Raw genomic sequence first — 18045 nt, forward strand, 5'->3', positions numbered from 1 at the left:
TAGACTGGGTTAGTCTCTTGATACTATAGACTGGTCAGTCTATTGATACTATAGGCTGTGTCAGTCTAGTGATACTCTAGGCTGTGTCAGTCTAGTGATACTATAGGCTGGGTCAGTCTAGTGATGCTACAGGCTGGGTTAGTCTATTGATACTATAGGCTGGGTTAGTCTAGTGATACTGTAGGCTGGGTCAGTCTAGTGATGCTATAGGCTGGGTTAGTCTGTTGATACTATTGACTGGTCAGTCTAGTGATACTATAGGCTGGGTTAGTCTAGTGATGCTATAGGCTGGGTCAGTCCAGTGTCACTATAGGCTGGTCAGTCTAGTGAGTCTAGTGATACTATAGGCTGGGTTAGTCTATTGATACTATAGACAGGTCAGTCTAGTGATACTCTAGGCTGGGTCAGTCTAGTGATACTATAGGCTGGTCAGTCTAGTGATGCTATAGGCTGGGTCAGTCTATTGATACTATAGGCTGGGTTAGTCTATTGATGCTATAGGCTGGGTCAGTCTAGTGATGCTATAGGCTGGGTCAGTCTATAGATACTATAGACTGGTCAGTCTAGTGATACTCTAGGCTGGGTCAGTCTAGTGATGCTATAGGCTGGGTCAGTCTATTGATACTATAGGCTGGGTTAGTCTATTGATGCTATAGGCTGGGGTCTATAGGCTGGGTAGTGATACTATAGGCTGGGTCTAGATTTAGTCTAAGGTCTTGTCAGTCTAGTGATGATAAAGGCTCAGTTAATTGGCTGGGTCAGTCTAGTGATGCTATAGGCTGGGTCAGTTTATTGATACTAAAGGCTTGTCAGTCTATTGATACTATAGTCTTGGTCAGTCTAGTGATGATAAAGGCTGGTCAGTTAATTGATACTCTAGGCTGGGCCAGTCTAGTGATACTATAGGCTGAGTCAGTGTATTGATACTATAGGCTGGGTCAGTCTATTGATACTAAAGGCTGGTCAGTTAAGTGATGCTATAGGCTGTGTCTGTCTAATGATACTATAGGCTGGGTCAGTCTATTGATACTATTGACTGGGTCAGTCTAGTGATACTATAGGCTGGTCAGTCTATTGATACTATAGGCTGGGTCAGTCTAGTGATACTATAGGCTGGGTCAGTCTAGTGATACTATAGGCTGGGTCAGTCTAGTGATACTAAAGGCTGGATCAGTTTATTGATACTATAGGCTGGGTCAGTTAATTGATACTATAGGCTGGTCAGTATAGTGATACTATAGGCTAGTCAGTCTAGTGATACTATAGACTGGGTCAGTCTAGTGATACTATAGGCTGGTCAGTCTATTGATACTATAGGCTGGTCTGTCTAGTGATACTAAAGACTGGGTCAGTCTAGTGATACTATAGGCTGGGTCAGTCTATTGATACTATAGGCTAGTCAGTCTATTGATACTATAGGCTGGGTCAGTCTAGTGATACTATAGGCTGGGTCAGTCTAGTGAAACTTAGGTTGGTCAGTCTATTGAAACTAAAGGCTGGGTCAGTCTATTGATACTGTAGGCTGGGTCAGTCTAGTGATACTATAGGCTGGGTCAGTCTATTGATACTATAGGCTGGGTCAGTCTAGTGATACTATAGGCTGGGTCAGTCTAGTGATACTATAGGCTGGTCAGTTTAGTGATACTATAGGCTGGGTCAGTCTATTGATACTATTGACTGGGTCAGTCTATTGATCTAGTCAGTATAGTGATATAGGTCAGTCTATTGATACTAAAGGCTGGTCAGTCTAGTGATATAGGCTGGTCAGTCTAGTTTACTTGATAGCTGGTCAGTTATTGTGATAAAGGCTGGGTAGGCTGGGTCAGTCTATTGATACTATAGGCTGGGTCAGTCTAGTGATACTATAGGCTGGGTCAGTCTAGTGATACTATAGGCTGGGTCAGTCTAGTGATACTAAAAGCTAAGTCAGTTTATTGATACTAAAGGCTGGGTCAATCTAAAGGCTGTGTCAGTATAGTGATACTAAAGTCTGTGTCTGTCTAATGATACTATAGGCTGGTCAGTCTATTGAAACTATAGGCTGGACTGTCTAGTGATACTATAGGCACGTCAGTTTAGTGATACTATAGGCTGGGTCAGTCTATTGATACTATAGGCTGGGTCAGTCTATTGATACTATAGGCTGGGTTAGTCTAGTGATACTATAGGCTGGTCAGTCTAGTGATACTGTAGGCTGGGTCAGTCTAGTGATGCTATAGGCTGGGTCAGTAGGCTGGTCAGTTTAGTGATACTATAGGCTGGTCAGTCTAGTGATACTATAGGCTGGGTCAGTCTAGTGATACTATAGGCTGGGTCAGTCTATTGATACTATAGGCTGGGTCAGTCTAGTGATACTATAGGCTGGTCATTCTAGTGATACTATAGGCTGGTCAGTCTAGTGATACTATAGGCTGGTCAGTCTACTGATACTGTAGGCTGGGTCAGTCTAGTGATACTATAGGCTGGTCAGTTTTGTGATACTATAGGCTGGGTCAGTGTAATGATACTGTAGGCTGGGTCAGTCTAGTAATAGTATAGGCTGGGTCAGTCTATTGATACTATAGGCTGGTCAGTTTAGTGATACTAAAGGCTGGGTCATTCCATTGATACTATAGGTTGGTCAGTCTATTGAAACTATAGACTGGGTCAGTGTAGTGATACTATAGGCTGGGTCAGTCTATTGAAACTTAGGTTGGTCAGTCTATTGAAACTAAAGGCTGGATCAGTCTAGTGATACTTTAGACTGGGTCAGTCTAGTGATACTAAAGGCTGGATCAGTTTATTGATAGTTCAGGCTGGGTCAGTCTAGTGATATAATAGACTTGGTCAGTTCAGATATACTATGTCAGAGAAGCCTAGTCTTATGAGATTCTATCAAAAGCAGACTCTTTATGAGATATTCATTGTCAGCTTGTTTGAAAGTAGGTTCCTTTGAGATACTCCTTGTCATCTCTTTATGATACTCATTGTTACTTCAATCAAAAGTCGGCGTTAACATGATGCTGATAAAAACAATGAACTCTTATCAGGTGAAAATTCCTGTTACTGAAACTTATCTACTACATCAATTTTATATGGTCAATAACAAGTCAACACTTGAAGGCATTGGGATTCATTTTTTAATTTCTGATACCTTATGTAAGCTTGTTTTACTGGCAACATGAAATGGCCAATACATTAGAAGTATATAATACAGTGTTGTAACTTGTCATGAGATGTACTTTCTAATAATACAAGGAAACATTGTTATAGCGAAAGATGGACCAAATCACAAAACAAAAACTTCTTGATGGGACAACATAAAACATGTACATTATTTCTCTAATTCTTCCATCAGTGGGACAACAGCCCTATCCTGTACCTGCATCTGTTTCCTACTACTCACTGGATTCTGGTATTTACTGATATAGGTCCACTTCTACGGGTGCATAGTCAGTAAGTTATAAACAAAGTTGTGAAAACAATTATTAAAATCTTTACGAAGGCTACTATAGATAATAAAGGCATGCTTTCAACTAAATATTCACAAGTGTTTTGGTTTTTTTTATTCCTTATAAACGATTTATTTGCAATTTAAAAATTGCAATTAAAAAACCAAAAGATTATGATGTAATATTACAATTAATTCATTTTCCAATTATCTCTCAAAATTTTGAACAAAGAAAGTAACTGAGTCACCCATGAAACCCAGCAACCAATAACATAAGATTACTAATCAATTTAGGCCAATCATCTTCCTCTTAATGATAATTTCTACATGTTGATAAATACATTTTCTCAAAAATCCCTTTAAGATGCATTTTAAGAAGTAATTTGTCAGTAAACTGCAATTTTAAACTGAAGCAAAAATCGTAGATCATTTAACAACAGGATATGCCAGTATTAAGTAATGGTTACAGTGAGGTTAAATCCAATTTTACAAATATCGAAAACAATTCGTCTTGATGGGAAGTTCTGATATCACAACCATTTTAGACCAAATACCATTTTGTACACCGTATACCTAAGTAAAATACGCTTCACAGTGTTTCTTGTCTGATGAAGGTTACTGAGTAGCTATTACAACATCACACAATTTTCTAGCAGGTTGTGACATAAGAACTTCTATTCAACATTTGTTTCCAACCTGAAGAAAATGTTCAGAAACCATTATTATATCTATCCCTGACAGTGGAACCACGTAATTACTGAAAAGTAATCCGACAAATAAGCTGGTCAATCCATATGGAGGAGTATCGGAAATCCAGAAACACAAGTTATACAAATGGCTTTGTTAGAATGAAAAATAATTGTCTGAAAATTTCCCTAATAAAGTATATTGCTTTTTAAGATTCAATTTTATCAAGGTTGTCAGTTGCTTTTGTGTTATGTCTAAAAATGGCACCAATGACTGAAAGTTTCTGTGTGTATATATACGAAAAGATATATAAATGATAAATATACATAATTCATATTAATGCTATAAACTAAATATGCAAAATAGATTACCTATTTTTAATTAAAATAATCCTACTATGGCAATTAGATACCAGAATATCATATTTTGTGAGAACTTTGGAGTCATTAAATGGTTTGTTTAAATGAGTTTACTTTAGTATCTATACCTTCCTGCATATCAAACATAAAAGCAATTTCCTGGACACTTGCACATTTATCTAGAATATGCTGTTGTAATTTCAAGACAAACCCATCTTTTGAACCTGACATATAAATAGGTGACATATATGTCGACCATTGTAATTTGTTAGTCACCAGCATCTTTCACCTTTTATTTTACGGTGGTTCGAGACAGCATATTCGCTTGCAAACGAGTGTAGTTTGCAGGAAGGTAATGAACATGCTACTTCATCAAGAAAGGGAGCATGTTTGTTTGGCAAAGTTTCACATCCTCAAGACAGCCTGCGTTATATAAAGATTTGAGCATCTGAAAGAAAAGGCCAATCTACATATTTTCCTATGGGTACATTTCTTTGTTTCTTGGTGAATGACGTTAACGTTTCATCAAGTAGGGTGGAAACTTTGTTATTGCGGTCGAGTGAAAAAAATATGAAAAGTTTCCACCCATGAGATGAAATACAAATGTTATTCATTCAGAAACAATGGATGTTGTAATTATTACATTTTTGTTGCCTGTCATTAATACCACTTTCAATTGTAACTCTGTGTATTCATATGTGCTATTACCATTACTGTATATAAGACACAGGTCTTCAAATAATACAAGGCAATTGCAACATGTGTAACACTCTTAACATTAATTTAAAATAGGCCTGGATTAATACAGTAAAAATTTTCTCCCATTCTATAGGGATAAATTTCCCTATTACCACTCGAGCTGTCGTACTTACAGGTACCACAATGCACTCTGGGAGACTCTGATACTGCAGTTTCACTGACAAGTGAAAACATCAAAACTAGTTATTTTCACTCAGTAAAAATATAAAATATTTTCAATGTAAAGCCTTGATAAAATGATTTCCTTAATGTTTGTGACAAGTTATGTACTGGAAAATCAGCTTTACCTATGATGATTTGAAGCTATGTTTGCTGTAAATTGCCTACAAAAATACTGAGTGACAGATGTGTTTGAATCGATGTGACAGAAGCAAATTTATGGTTGAAGGTGCTGGTTGTCTGATAGAAGTGCCATTATATTTGAGATGTACGTAGGTGTAGGTACTGAAGTCATCAGAGGGTTTACCTACAAAAACTCTTAGTTTTTTTTTTCTAATAGTGATTCAGCAAAAGAATGATTACTATATATATTTAGACATATGTGCAGCAGTTGATATATAAACATGTAGATGATTACTAATCAGTATCTAATATAAGTACTTTCTTACCTTTGTTGAAGTATATACTCAATAATGATGTATCATAACAGACTTAAAAATACTGTTACCATAGTGCAGATATATATGTCTAAGGTGTGAAAAAATATACATTAAATATATTTCAATTCATAAAATCTGCATACCTTTACATATCTTGCAGTAAACAGCTAAACTATTTCTACTGGTCATTTAAATGTGTACAGATAAACTCCTATTAAGCTTACATAAAAATGTCACATACCTAGATTTTCTAATTGACATTATTAAGTAGTTAAGTAATCAATGGTATCGTTTGCGTAGTTGTACACGTTCTTAAGAACACCATAAAAATTTGGTATTCATTATTTACACAAATATAAATACAATTTATTTTACAAAATAATATCTACGACAAAAATACATTGAACAAATGTAGTGCCATTAACTTCAAATCAGGATGTTACCATACTTTCCATCAATAATCATGATTAGTTTCAAATCAGATAACTACTTGTTATCATACTAATTTGAACAAACATGATTTGTTTACTGTTTGATGTCATTAGAAATCATTGTTTAATGTCTGACATCATCATTATGACTTGTTACCGATTTCATACAAAATCCAATAATCACATTCTATTTCAAAATCAAAATTCACGATTATTCACAAATTCTTGTAATCATAAACACGGATGGCACTGGATTACACTGAGGAGAAATACCAAGGGGTATAGTCATAGCATTTGAATGCTGCGATACGATTGGTCCAGATCTAACCACTGGAAATGACAATACTCGCTTTCCAAACAACACAATCATGCAAAGCTATGAGCACCTAAAATGACACAAGATTCTGAACATATCTTTATTTAAAAATAGCGACTTCAATATCGGCAACAAATTGCAAAATACAAATAAGATGATCTATTATGAAAATCACGACTTTGACCTAATCATGTACAAAAACGAGATATATGAGACTAGAATTTTTAAAATCAGAATTTTCATGATCCTTGCACTTAACGTAATTTTCATCTGTAACCACCTACAACTCGCCAATCAGTAGAAGCTATATGACTACATTGTCTTCTTTTGGAATACTCTATTCTAACATTTCATATTTCCTCTAGAAGTTTTAACTGAATACTCTGGGACCTCAAGCTCAGCTCCCATAGTACTTTCAACTTACACATTTCTGGATGTTTGTGTTGAGATCCAATCAAGTGCAGTATATGTCATCAATGTTCATGTTTCAATGATGTAAAAATATCTTAAAACAAGAGGCCCAATGCGCCTGCAACACTCACCTAGTATCGTGCCTCCAGGCCTATTAGTTTGTGAGTTGAAGTTGTTTAAAAGTTTTAACAAATTTGACCCCTGTGACCTTGAATTTAAGTCAAGATCATTTCTTTTCGCAAACTTCGCCAGGCATCATCCTAGGAATGTACCAGCCGAATATGCCTCTAGGGCTATGAGTTCATGAGAAGAAGTTGCTTAAATGTTTAAACAAATTTGACCCATGTGACTTTGAATATAACTCATTTCTTTTAGCTAACTTTAGTGGCTTCATTAAAGGAATATACCAGCCAAATATCATTCCTCTAGTTCTTATAGTTCATGAGTAGAGACCCTTGCAAGGTTTTATCAAATTTGACCCCTGTGAGCTTGAAAATAGGTCAAGGTCATTTCTTTTAGCAAACTTTGTCCGGCTTTATCCTAGGAACATACCAGCCAAATATCAAAACATTTGGTCCATTGGTTATTGAGAAGAAGTTGTTTAAAGGAAAAAGTTGATGCCAAACAATGGATGACGGATGCTGTGCCACAGCATAAGCTCACATGGCCCTTCCGACCAGGTGAGTTTATGTAAACAATAATGGGAATTTAAATATACCATACATTTTTCAGTTTATAAATACAAAACATATGTTTTGAACACATAATATCTGAAATTAGTCTTTGAATAAAAAAAAAAGAAAAAATGTAATGTATAAATTGACTCCTGAGACAGAAAATTCAATTTCTGAATTGTCAGACTCAATATAATTTACAATGTCTTAACACAAGCTTTATACAGACAGGATGTATATAATAGACCCTGCCTTGTTCTCTCGCCTGCTATTTTGAAAATAAGAAAAAAACAGAAAAGAAAAAATGTAATGTAAAAATTGTCTCCTGAGACAGAAAATTCAATTTCTTAATTGTCAGACTCAATATAATTTACAATGTCTTAACACAAGCTTTATACAGACAGTATGTATATAATAGACCCTGCCTTGTTCTCTCGACTGCTATTTTGAAAATAAGAAATATACAACATAATGATATAAATAAGTCAACAGATTTCCCATGCAATGAGAAATACCAGCATACAACAGCAACATTTCATCAATAAAATACATTTATAAATAAACATACATTTTATTCCTTTTATCGTTTCATGTCTAAATGTGTTGGTCACATTCAAGTCTGTACAGTAACGTGATTATACCCAAAATTTAGTAAAATCTCAATATCACAATAAATGTTTAATTTTCATTTTCCAACTTGGAATGCCTGTCAAACCCATCATCTGATTAAATTTCATTACATCTAAATGTTTGTGATAAAAAAATCTTTTGAATACTGGCTGCCAGTATGGATCATCTAAATAATATTTGGATGACTCGATTGTTTGAATGATCTATCTTTTTTTTTTAATCCTTACTCTGTTAGAATACAACCAAATCTATGTTACTATAATCCCTTACTATACAACACTCTACAGAAAAAATCTACCGTAAAGATTTTAACAATATTACCGTTCATTATGATTAATGCAAATTTTCTTGTTGCAACAACAGCTATCTTACTAATATATAGAGATTGAAAAAAAGACAACAAAAACAACATTATTCTGGAAAATATTTCAACAACAGATATCTGAACAAACCAACTGCAGTAAGATTGTTTTTATAAAGATTTATTGCGGGGTCCTTATCAACACGATACAAGAGTCCCATAGGGTCGGAATCAATTCACCTGGTTTGGTTGGGTCATCATAGCTTTTTACAAGCTGAAGGAGAATGATGTTAACGGTTTACACCTATTGAATCACTCCTCTCTGCTCTCCAAGGAGCAAGACCTCTGACTTATACAAAGCTTGATAGCATCAACCAACTGATGCTGCAACACTGGAAGGCCCAGACAAATGTAAATATAAAATCGCTTCCCCTTCTCGGAGGCTGATACAAAACTTAATTTGGTCAAACTCCACTCAGTGGCAAAGACAAGTTGTAAATTATATACACATAAGAAAAGTTCACAGGTGATAGGCAGACAAATTGACGATGGACACTGTGCCATGGCGAAAATTCACTGGTTTTTTGGACCAGGTCATTTAACAACCACTCACTAGGACACATACCATTCACTAGGTGCATAAGTATTGATGGCTGAAAATCCATCATTTCCAACATTTACAATATGAATACACCTACATAGAAAAGGGTTTAAGAAAATCATGTAAATATGACAGATACAGGATACGTTGATACCCCCACCGCCCATCCCCAAACCTTTTCTCTCTCTCTAAATTCATGTGAAAAAAAATTTAGTCAGTAAATGTATTTTGACAGAGAGAGTTACCCCCCTTTTGCCATGGTCCCTTCAGACGTAGTGAAATGAAAACAACCAGAGACCACATTCTGTTATAATAATACAAGTCCTGACTGATGTCAAAACAAATATGCTAGCTTCTACATGTGTTAATTTGCTATCAGAGCAGAGGATTTTAGGAGCTGATCATAAAAAATCTATCTAAATGATCAGTTCAACATTTGTGAGATTCTTGACGAGTACTTGAGTGTATGTATCTGATAAACCAATATTTGGTTATATATTCCACCTACATGAAATTTGTATGTTTCTTTTTCATATCTTACATCTAACATTTTGGAGAAAATTTTCAAATGACATTTTAGAATAGCCACTTTCTATCCATGAGAAAAATATGATCAGATGCCATTTTTGTTTCTGATCACTAAACATCATCTGCCTTCATTTTAAAATCAAATTGTGTGCCAAGAGGATATGCAGCGAGCTCCATGGATATAGCATGTGTCTGCAGATGACGGAACTTTTTAAACAACAAAGAACTGACAGAAAATCTGTCTCTGAACTATGGTATTACACTACCTAATCTTACCTATAACAGTTAAACAAGATTTATAATTACTAGGGATCTTCTCACATACACTGTCACTGTGGAAAGGTTTCTCCAACATTGGCACCGACACATAACACCATAGGGCAAGTTAATGTTCAATATTAGATCAGGAAAAGGCAATAAATATGATACAATGTTGTCATAAATCGTTAAATGCTACAAATGAGATTGATGAGAAACGAAAACTTCAATGAGAATAATGATGAAGGTGTACTGTAGGTAGGTAACTCTCATGTTCTTTACTTCTTTTCTTGTGTACACGAGTGGGAATGTTCGTCTTTACTCATTGCCAACTTCTTCATCTGCCGGATGACAGCCGTGGCATTGTAGGCTTGCTAAAATGTATAAGGAAATCAGAGTTGGACAATTATTCATACAGTTAAATATATACAAAAATGGCTCATAGCAGAAATATCATGTATAGCTAACATTGATCAAGCTATCAGGCTACGGGTGAAACCAGCGTAAGTATAACTGGCAAGAATTTCTCTACAGTATTCAATTTAGATGCTTGGTGACTGATTCCCACAACAATAACTAATTGTTTACATTGAAGCCATGCAAACATGTTTCACTAGTGATTGGAAATAACAAAGAGGATAGTAAAAATATGTTAAAATTGAGAGCAGGTACCCTCTTGCTTCACCAGGTTCCTGACAACTGGAATTGCAGATGGTAGCATGCAAATCTCCTTAACAGTGACATTGCATACCTAGTAGGCAAAACAACAGACTTTCTCTCTCTAAACCATGGAGGTATCAAATACAGTGTCAAAGTAGGATTTGACCAAATGAACCAAATGAAGGTCATTATCATGAATGGACTGTACCAAAGGAAACATCACCTTACAAGGACATTACGTCCTCAGAAGAGCACAATCCTTATGAAACCTTATCATCATGGGAAGTGTAATGACCAGCCAGGTTTCCTCAATGACAGGCTCTAAATAATTGAATCATCAATTAAATGTAATCATCAGTAGCTTGAGTGTACAGGAACCAAATCAAGTAGTGAGCCTTAACTACATGATCAAAGGGAATTCCCATACAATTCATTGGCAGGATATTGGAGTAGAGTCCTTCAAATCTAATGAGGTCAACTTTAGTAAAGTTATTTAGTAAAGCCAAACAATGAATTAAATAGCATTATACAGCTGTTTTGTCCTTCTAGGACTCGTCAGTGATGTTAAGGGCCAAAATATTGAAGCCAAGGAGGAGAATGAGGAAAATTCAAAGTGATCAAAAGAAAAGTCACCTCTAGATGGGGAAGGGAGGTGCACTAGCCCAATAGTTCAATAATTTTGTTAATTTGATATATCTAATAGCTTCAGAAGAATGTCAAGTACATGTGTATAAATTAAAATGTGATATGCTTCAGTAGTGTCTACCACCTCCTATCTCAAAGACTGTACAAAAGACACACAATGAATAGCATCTTTTATTACAAATTATGAGTAAGATACCGTAAAAGCCGAACAATGAATAAGACTTTACCATACAGCTGATAACTTTAAACTTTTAATTCTAAACCAGAACTTCAGAGGACTAAATTGGTAATTAAATGAGCTCTTTTCCATCTCATAGTAGAAAATTGGAAGAGATGGATCATAGTTCTTACCTTCCACTTTGATTTTGCAAAATTCTTTTTGATTTGGGCACTAACAGAAGCGTGGATATTCTTCTCTAAGGCTGTGTCACCTGCTATCCTGCAATCAATTATAAAATCATCAAATACATTTTTCTGTAAAATGTGTGAATGTTTTGTCTACCAATCTGCAAAGAACTTAAAAAATACTGAATAAGGTAGGAGATATTGACTTACCATATAAGGAAGTTCAATTTATTCTAAATACTTTTTTGAGGTCAAAGATGACAAAGTGAACCTACATATGGAATGAAAATGTTAAAACTGATTCATTTAAGCTATCTCAGTGACTAGAGTAGATCAAATTGAACAAGTTCAGAGATGGATGATGTGTTATGCCAATGTCAGGTGGACTACACAATAGATCTCGGAGACACATTTGTGAAATAGTTGTACAGGAAAAAGTTTGAAATACTTATTGAAAAATCACATCATTAAGGCTGATATTACCCTTTCTCTTTCATTCATTCATCTCTGTATGATGTTACTAACCATATGACGGCATATAACACATGATGTGACAATGTTAAATCACACTTCTTTGCATAAGCTAGGGAGGATGTGTGTTGTTGAGATTTTTTGTTGGAAAGAGTATTATATACTGTATATTACAACCAAATTATCCTGTTGCCTTACTTATCCACAACCTTATTATTGGAGCTTATCCATATCTTTATTGTGTGTTGTGTATAAAATGAACATATTATACTGGTCAACTTACCAAGGAAATTTCAAAGCCTGTTTGCATGTGAATCTTTTTTTGCGATCTTTGCACATGAGGTGGCTGATAAAATCTTTAGCTGAAAATAAACAGAGACAATAAAAAAGACTTCCCCTGTAAATACATCATGTAGCTACAATAATGCTTCCAATTATAATTTGAACCAATTTTTAAATATCGATTAAATTATTGATACAATATACATTGTAATACAATTCCATTAGCAGGGTGATAATTTTGCTGTTCTGTTTCCTGTGAACATTTATAAAGTTTAAATATGATCCTTCAACATTACAAGTTGACACCATTTATTGGTTCCATCAGAAGCAAATTTACTGAATCAATATATAGCATACATTAATCACTGGTTGGTTAGGATGGAAGAGCGTGAGGGGTCTCTCAGTGGGAGGAAATCAGAGTATTCAGAGAAAACCCACATGGGTATTTTCCCATATATTCAGGCAATAAATCATATGAAACCTCAACTTAATGTAATTAGACAATTTAATATTCATGATATTGGATTATGTGCCGACCTGATTGTGAAATGTCGTCCCAGTATGGAGAGTCAAACTCGTACTCAGCTTTCAGTATTTGTTGAAATAGTGCCGAGTCATTCTCATCATAAAATGGTGGGTATCCACAAAGCCTGAAAAAATTATGTTACAGAAAAGTGGAAAAATGAATAGACACTAACAATCACATGTACAAAGCGATTGCTATTAGGGATAATGATAAGAAACCATATTTCAAATTGTACTACAGCATGTACACAAGCCTGCATCAACTGGAAAAATTAGGATGATAATCCATATGTATTTTTTTTTTCCCTTTGTGAAGAAGCAATGCAGAACTTGTTGAGTGTAAAATGGACACCAGCTATAAAAGGGCCTATGTGGTCCTCAACAATACTATTTGCTACTCAGCAGAATAAGAGATTGAGTCAAAGTAAATATTAAATTTCAATCTTTTCTGGTGTCTTACCTTTACTTATCAAATACAATGTGAGTACAATTGTAAGGTCACCAAACAAAAAGAGTTGCTTCCCTTCCATCAACAAGCCTATCAAAAACCAATCCCTTTTTAGAATAAGAGTGCCTCGATTCATGAGAAGACCAGGTATAAGAGTTAATTTGGAAATACAGAATTTTAATTCTCTGTGTAGAAATAAACTTGTGATAATATCCAACAGAAAACCCATTACCATGATAACACCACTTGACAGAACATCAATATAATGTCTTCAAATTTATAGTACATCACACAAATAAAATCTTGTCTGTACTTACAATATGTAGGCTATAACACCTATAGACCAGCAGTCCACTTCCTTCCCATATGGATGCTGTGCTAAAACTTCTGGAGCTAAAACAAAAAGAGTATCAGTAAAACTGATGCTTATTCTCCAAAAATAACTTTATTGATCACAAAGTTTTAATAAAGGGCAATAACTATGTAATTAGGGATTTTGAGTCCTAAATTTGGTACACTGTTATATCTGTGTGTGAAAACAAATGTCTGTTATGTATCATGAGGAAAACCCCTCCTAACACAGCTGGCATACAAATATCAGAGCTTGAAAAAGAAAATAAAAGAAAATTAGAAAGTATCATCGTCTAATGGACTTGCAGCAAATGTCAAATGATTTTATCTTTGACTCTTTAATCTAAAACAATTATCTTAAAAAAAAATATGTAAAGAAATTGATGCGACAATACCATAGGGTAAATAAAGTTTATTGTTGAGTGAATCTCAAGATATGGCAATGAGTCTGAACGGGATATTGAAAGACAGTTATCCACCTACCCCTACAAAAGGCAGGGGCATAAAACTAAATTAGGCTAACCTACCCCTTACAAGACGGCAGGTGCATAAAACTTAATTAGGCTAACCTACCCCTTACAAGATGGCAGGTGCATAAAACTAAATTAGGCAAACTTACCCCCCTACAAAATGGCAGCGACATACAACTGAATTAGGCTAACCTACCCCCTACAAGACGGCAGTTGCATAAAACTAAATTAGGCTAACCTACCCCTACAAGACGGCAGGTGCATAAAACTAAATTAGCCTAACCTACCCCCCTACAAAATGGCAGTGACATAAAATTAAATTAGTCTAACCTACCCCCTACAAAAAGGTAGGGACATAAAACTAAATTAGGCTAACCTACCCCCTACAAGACGGCAGGGGCATAAAACTAAATTAGGGTAACCTACCCCCTATAAAAAGGTGGGGACCTAAAACTAAATTAGGGTAACCTACCCCCTACAAAAATGCAGTGGCATAAAACTTAATTAGGCTACAGAAATATGCTGAAACTTTAAGCAAATAATTCTGAATTTTTCTTCAGTAGTTACAAACTAATCATACACAGAAATTAGGTACAAGTATTGTCGTGTCTGACAGTAGATAGGTGAATTCAACACACAGATCTCCAAGTAAACTTACCTACATAACCAGGGGTTCCACAGGCTGTTGCCATGATACCTGAGTCTTCTGTTTTTGAAAGCCCAAAGTCACTTATCATTATTTTAGAGTCTTCTTTGGGGCTGTAATACAGCAAATTCTCAGGCTGAAAACAGACAATAGTAGCAATTATCTTACAAATCAGATTTTCTTTTTAAATGTCATCATCATTTCACATAAAATATTTTTATATGATACTGGCTTGTTCATATATATTTGAAAACGTTACTTCAGCCATAAAAAGTTGTACAAAAACAACAAATAACACTTCATCTAAAAGAAGAAATTTTCACCCTTTTTATACTGACATTTAACTGGATAAAGCCAAGGTGCATTCTATCTTTATATTCCTGCAATCAGTGACAATTTGCAAACCATACTACCTTTTACCATAAAGTCTGTTGACCAAACACCTTCCATCCTTTAATTCTGTAGACTACATCCCTTCCCACGCTTTATTCTCTAGACTAGACTACACCCCTTCCCACACTTTATTCTGTAGACTACGCCCCCTTCCTACCTTTAATTCTGTAGACTACGTCCCTTCCAACTTTAAATCTGTAGACTACGTACCCTTCCTAAATTTTATCCTGTAGACTATGTACCCTTCCTATATGTTATCCTGTAGACTATGTACCCTTCCTAAATTTTATCCTGTAGACTATGTACCCTTCCTATATTTTATCCTGTAGACTATGCACCCTTCCTACGTTTTATCCTGTAGACTACGTACCCTTCCTACATTTTATCCTGTAGACTATGCCCCCTTCCAACCTTCAAATCTGTAGACCATGCCCCTTCCTACCTTTAATTCTGTAGATCACACACTTTCCTATCAAAAAATCTGTAGACCAAACCCCCTTCTAACTTTAGTTGTAAATAGACTTCACCCCTCCAACCTTTAAACCTGTAGGCGTTGTCCCTTACTACTTTTAAATCTAGATTTGTAGATCACACATTTACCTTTAGATCCCGATGCACCACGCCCAACTCGTGCATGAAGTCAACAGCCTCCAGAACCTGTTTGATAAGGGAGCTGGCATCTTTCTCTGTGTAACTACCCTTCTCCACTATTCTGTCAAACAGCTCCCCACCCGTCACACTGCAAGTAGACACAAACATGTCTTACTGGACTTCAGAAGTGCAGCTTACTTATAGTAAACAAATACAGTTAGTACTCTTTTATTCTATACAGCCTGTTCTCTCACAAAACGTACAAGCAGAGAGTACAGTGTGGTAAAGCTGTATGAAAAATTCTCCAGTATAAGAATGAATATATATCGACAGCAACAAGTGTGGTCGGACAATTATGTATGTCTGGATTGACAGCAATAAGTATATACAGATGTATGGACAGACAATGATTATAGGAGTCTGTAAAGACAGCAATGCACAGTTGTATGGACAGACAATAACTACATATTTATGTACAGACAGCAATGAATATGTACAGATGTATGGACAGACAATGATTATAAGAGTCTGTACAGACAGCAATGAATATGTACAGCTGTATGGACAGACAATAACTACATAGGTATTTCTGTACAGAAAGCAATAAATACAGTTGTATGGACAGACAATAACTACATATTTCTGTACTGAGAGCAATGAATATGTACAGCTGTATGGACAGACAATAACTACATATTTATGTACAGACAGCAATGAATATGTAAAGATGTATGGACAGAAAATAACTTCATATTTCTGTACAGACAGCAATGAATATGTACAGCTGTGTGGACAGACAATAACTACATATTTCTGTACAGAAAGCAATGTATGGACATCTATAATCATGTATGTTTGGGAAGCAATGGAAATTACTATGTATGGATATATGAATAAGACATTAATCGTTGTTTGGACAACTTATGGAAGATAATCATATCATGAAAGACTAGTCTTTCCTGTGATGCAAAGAAAACATGAAAGCATATGATAATTTTTAAATTGAATCATATCATAGTTTTAACCTGTAACCCAACAATGCTACTGCATTGTACAATGCAGACCATAGGCAACTCTGACAGATTCCCCTTCCAAGAATGCCTAAAACATGTCTGACAGATCCTCGGGTCCAACAATTACATCTTCACAGTAGCTGAAGTAAAGACTAATTACACTGAGACAGATGGTTCCCTTCTGAGAACTTGATTCAGATAATAAAACTGAGGATCACAAACAAGTGTACTCAAAAACTGTTTACATAAGAAGAACTGGAAGGTGGGAATGATGGCACTGTAAACACATGACAATGTTCTCCTGGAGGGACAAACACATGACAATGTTCTCCTGGAGAGACAAACACATGATGGTTATCTCCTGGAGAGACAAACACATGATAATTATCTCCTGGAGAGACAAACACATGATGGTTATCTCTTGGAGAGACAAACACATGATAATTATCTCTTGGAGAGACAAACACATGATAATTATCTCTTGGAGAGACAAACACATGATAATTATCTCTTGGAGAGACAAACACATGATAATTATCTCCTGGAGAGACAAACACATGATGGTTATCTCTTGGAGAGACAAACACATGATAATTATCTCTTGGAGAGACAAACACATGATAATTATCTCTTGGAGAGACAAACACATGATGGTTATCTCCTGGAGAGACAAACACATGATGGTTATCTCCTGGAGAGACAAACACATGTTATTATCTCTTGGAGTGACAAACACATGATAATTATCTCTTGGCGAGACAAACACATGATGGTTATCTCTTGGAGAGACAAACACATGATAATTATCTCTTGGAGAGACAAACACATGATGGTTATCTCCTGGAGAGACAAACACATGATGGTTATCTCCTGGAGAGACAAACACATGATGGTTATCTCTTGGAGAGACAAACACATGATGGTTATCTCCTGGAGAGACAAACACATGGGAATATTCTCCTGGAGAGACAAACACATGATGGTTATCTCCTGGAGAGACAAACACATGAGAATATTCTCCTGGAGAGACAAACACATGATGGTTATCTCCTGGAGAGACAAACACATGATGGTTATCTCCTGGAGAGACAAACACATGGGAATATTCTCCTGGAGTGACAAACACATGATGGTTATCTCCTGGAGAGACAAACACATGAGAATATTCTTCTGGAGAGACAAACACATGATGGTTATCTCTTGGAGAGACAAACACATGAG

At 35.6% G+C, this 18045-nt stretch overlaps 1 protein-coding gene across 1 annotated transcript in view; it reads right to left on the reverse strand.

Annotated features, from left to right (window-relative positions):
- Nucleotides 1-9297: 9297 nt before the first annotated feature.
- Nucleotides 9298-18045, reverse strand: part of LOC132560319 (calcium/calmodulin-dependent protein kinase type 1-like) — a 97173-nt gene continuing 88425 nt past the window's right edge. The window contains exons 4-10 of the mRNA XM_060224992.1: nt 15821-15959; nt 14840-14963; nt 13678-13753; nt 12925-13037; nt 12389-12467; nt 11641-11728; nt 9298-10358 (exon numbers count right to left, since the gene is read on the reverse strand). Of these exons, the coding sequence (XP_060080975.1) occupies nt 10263-10358; nt 11641-11728; nt 12389-12467; nt 12925-13037; nt 13678-13753; nt 14840-14963; nt 15821-15959 (715 nt within the window). The 3' untranslated portion in view covers nt 9298-10262. The remainder of the gene's footprint in view (nt 10359-11640; nt 11729-12388; nt 12468-12924; nt 13038-13677; nt 13754-14839; nt 14964-15820; nt 15960-18045) is intronic.

Source organism: Ylistrum balloti, unplaced genomic scaffold (genome assembly GCF_031769215.1).
Source record: "Ylistrum balloti isolate Yb309-2 unplaced genomic scaffold, AGI_CSIRO_Ybal_v1 Utg371048, whole genome shotgun sequence".
NCBI classification, from domain to species: Eukaryota; Metazoa; Mollusca; class Bivalvia; order Pectinida; family Pectinidae; genus Ylistrum; species Ylistrum balloti.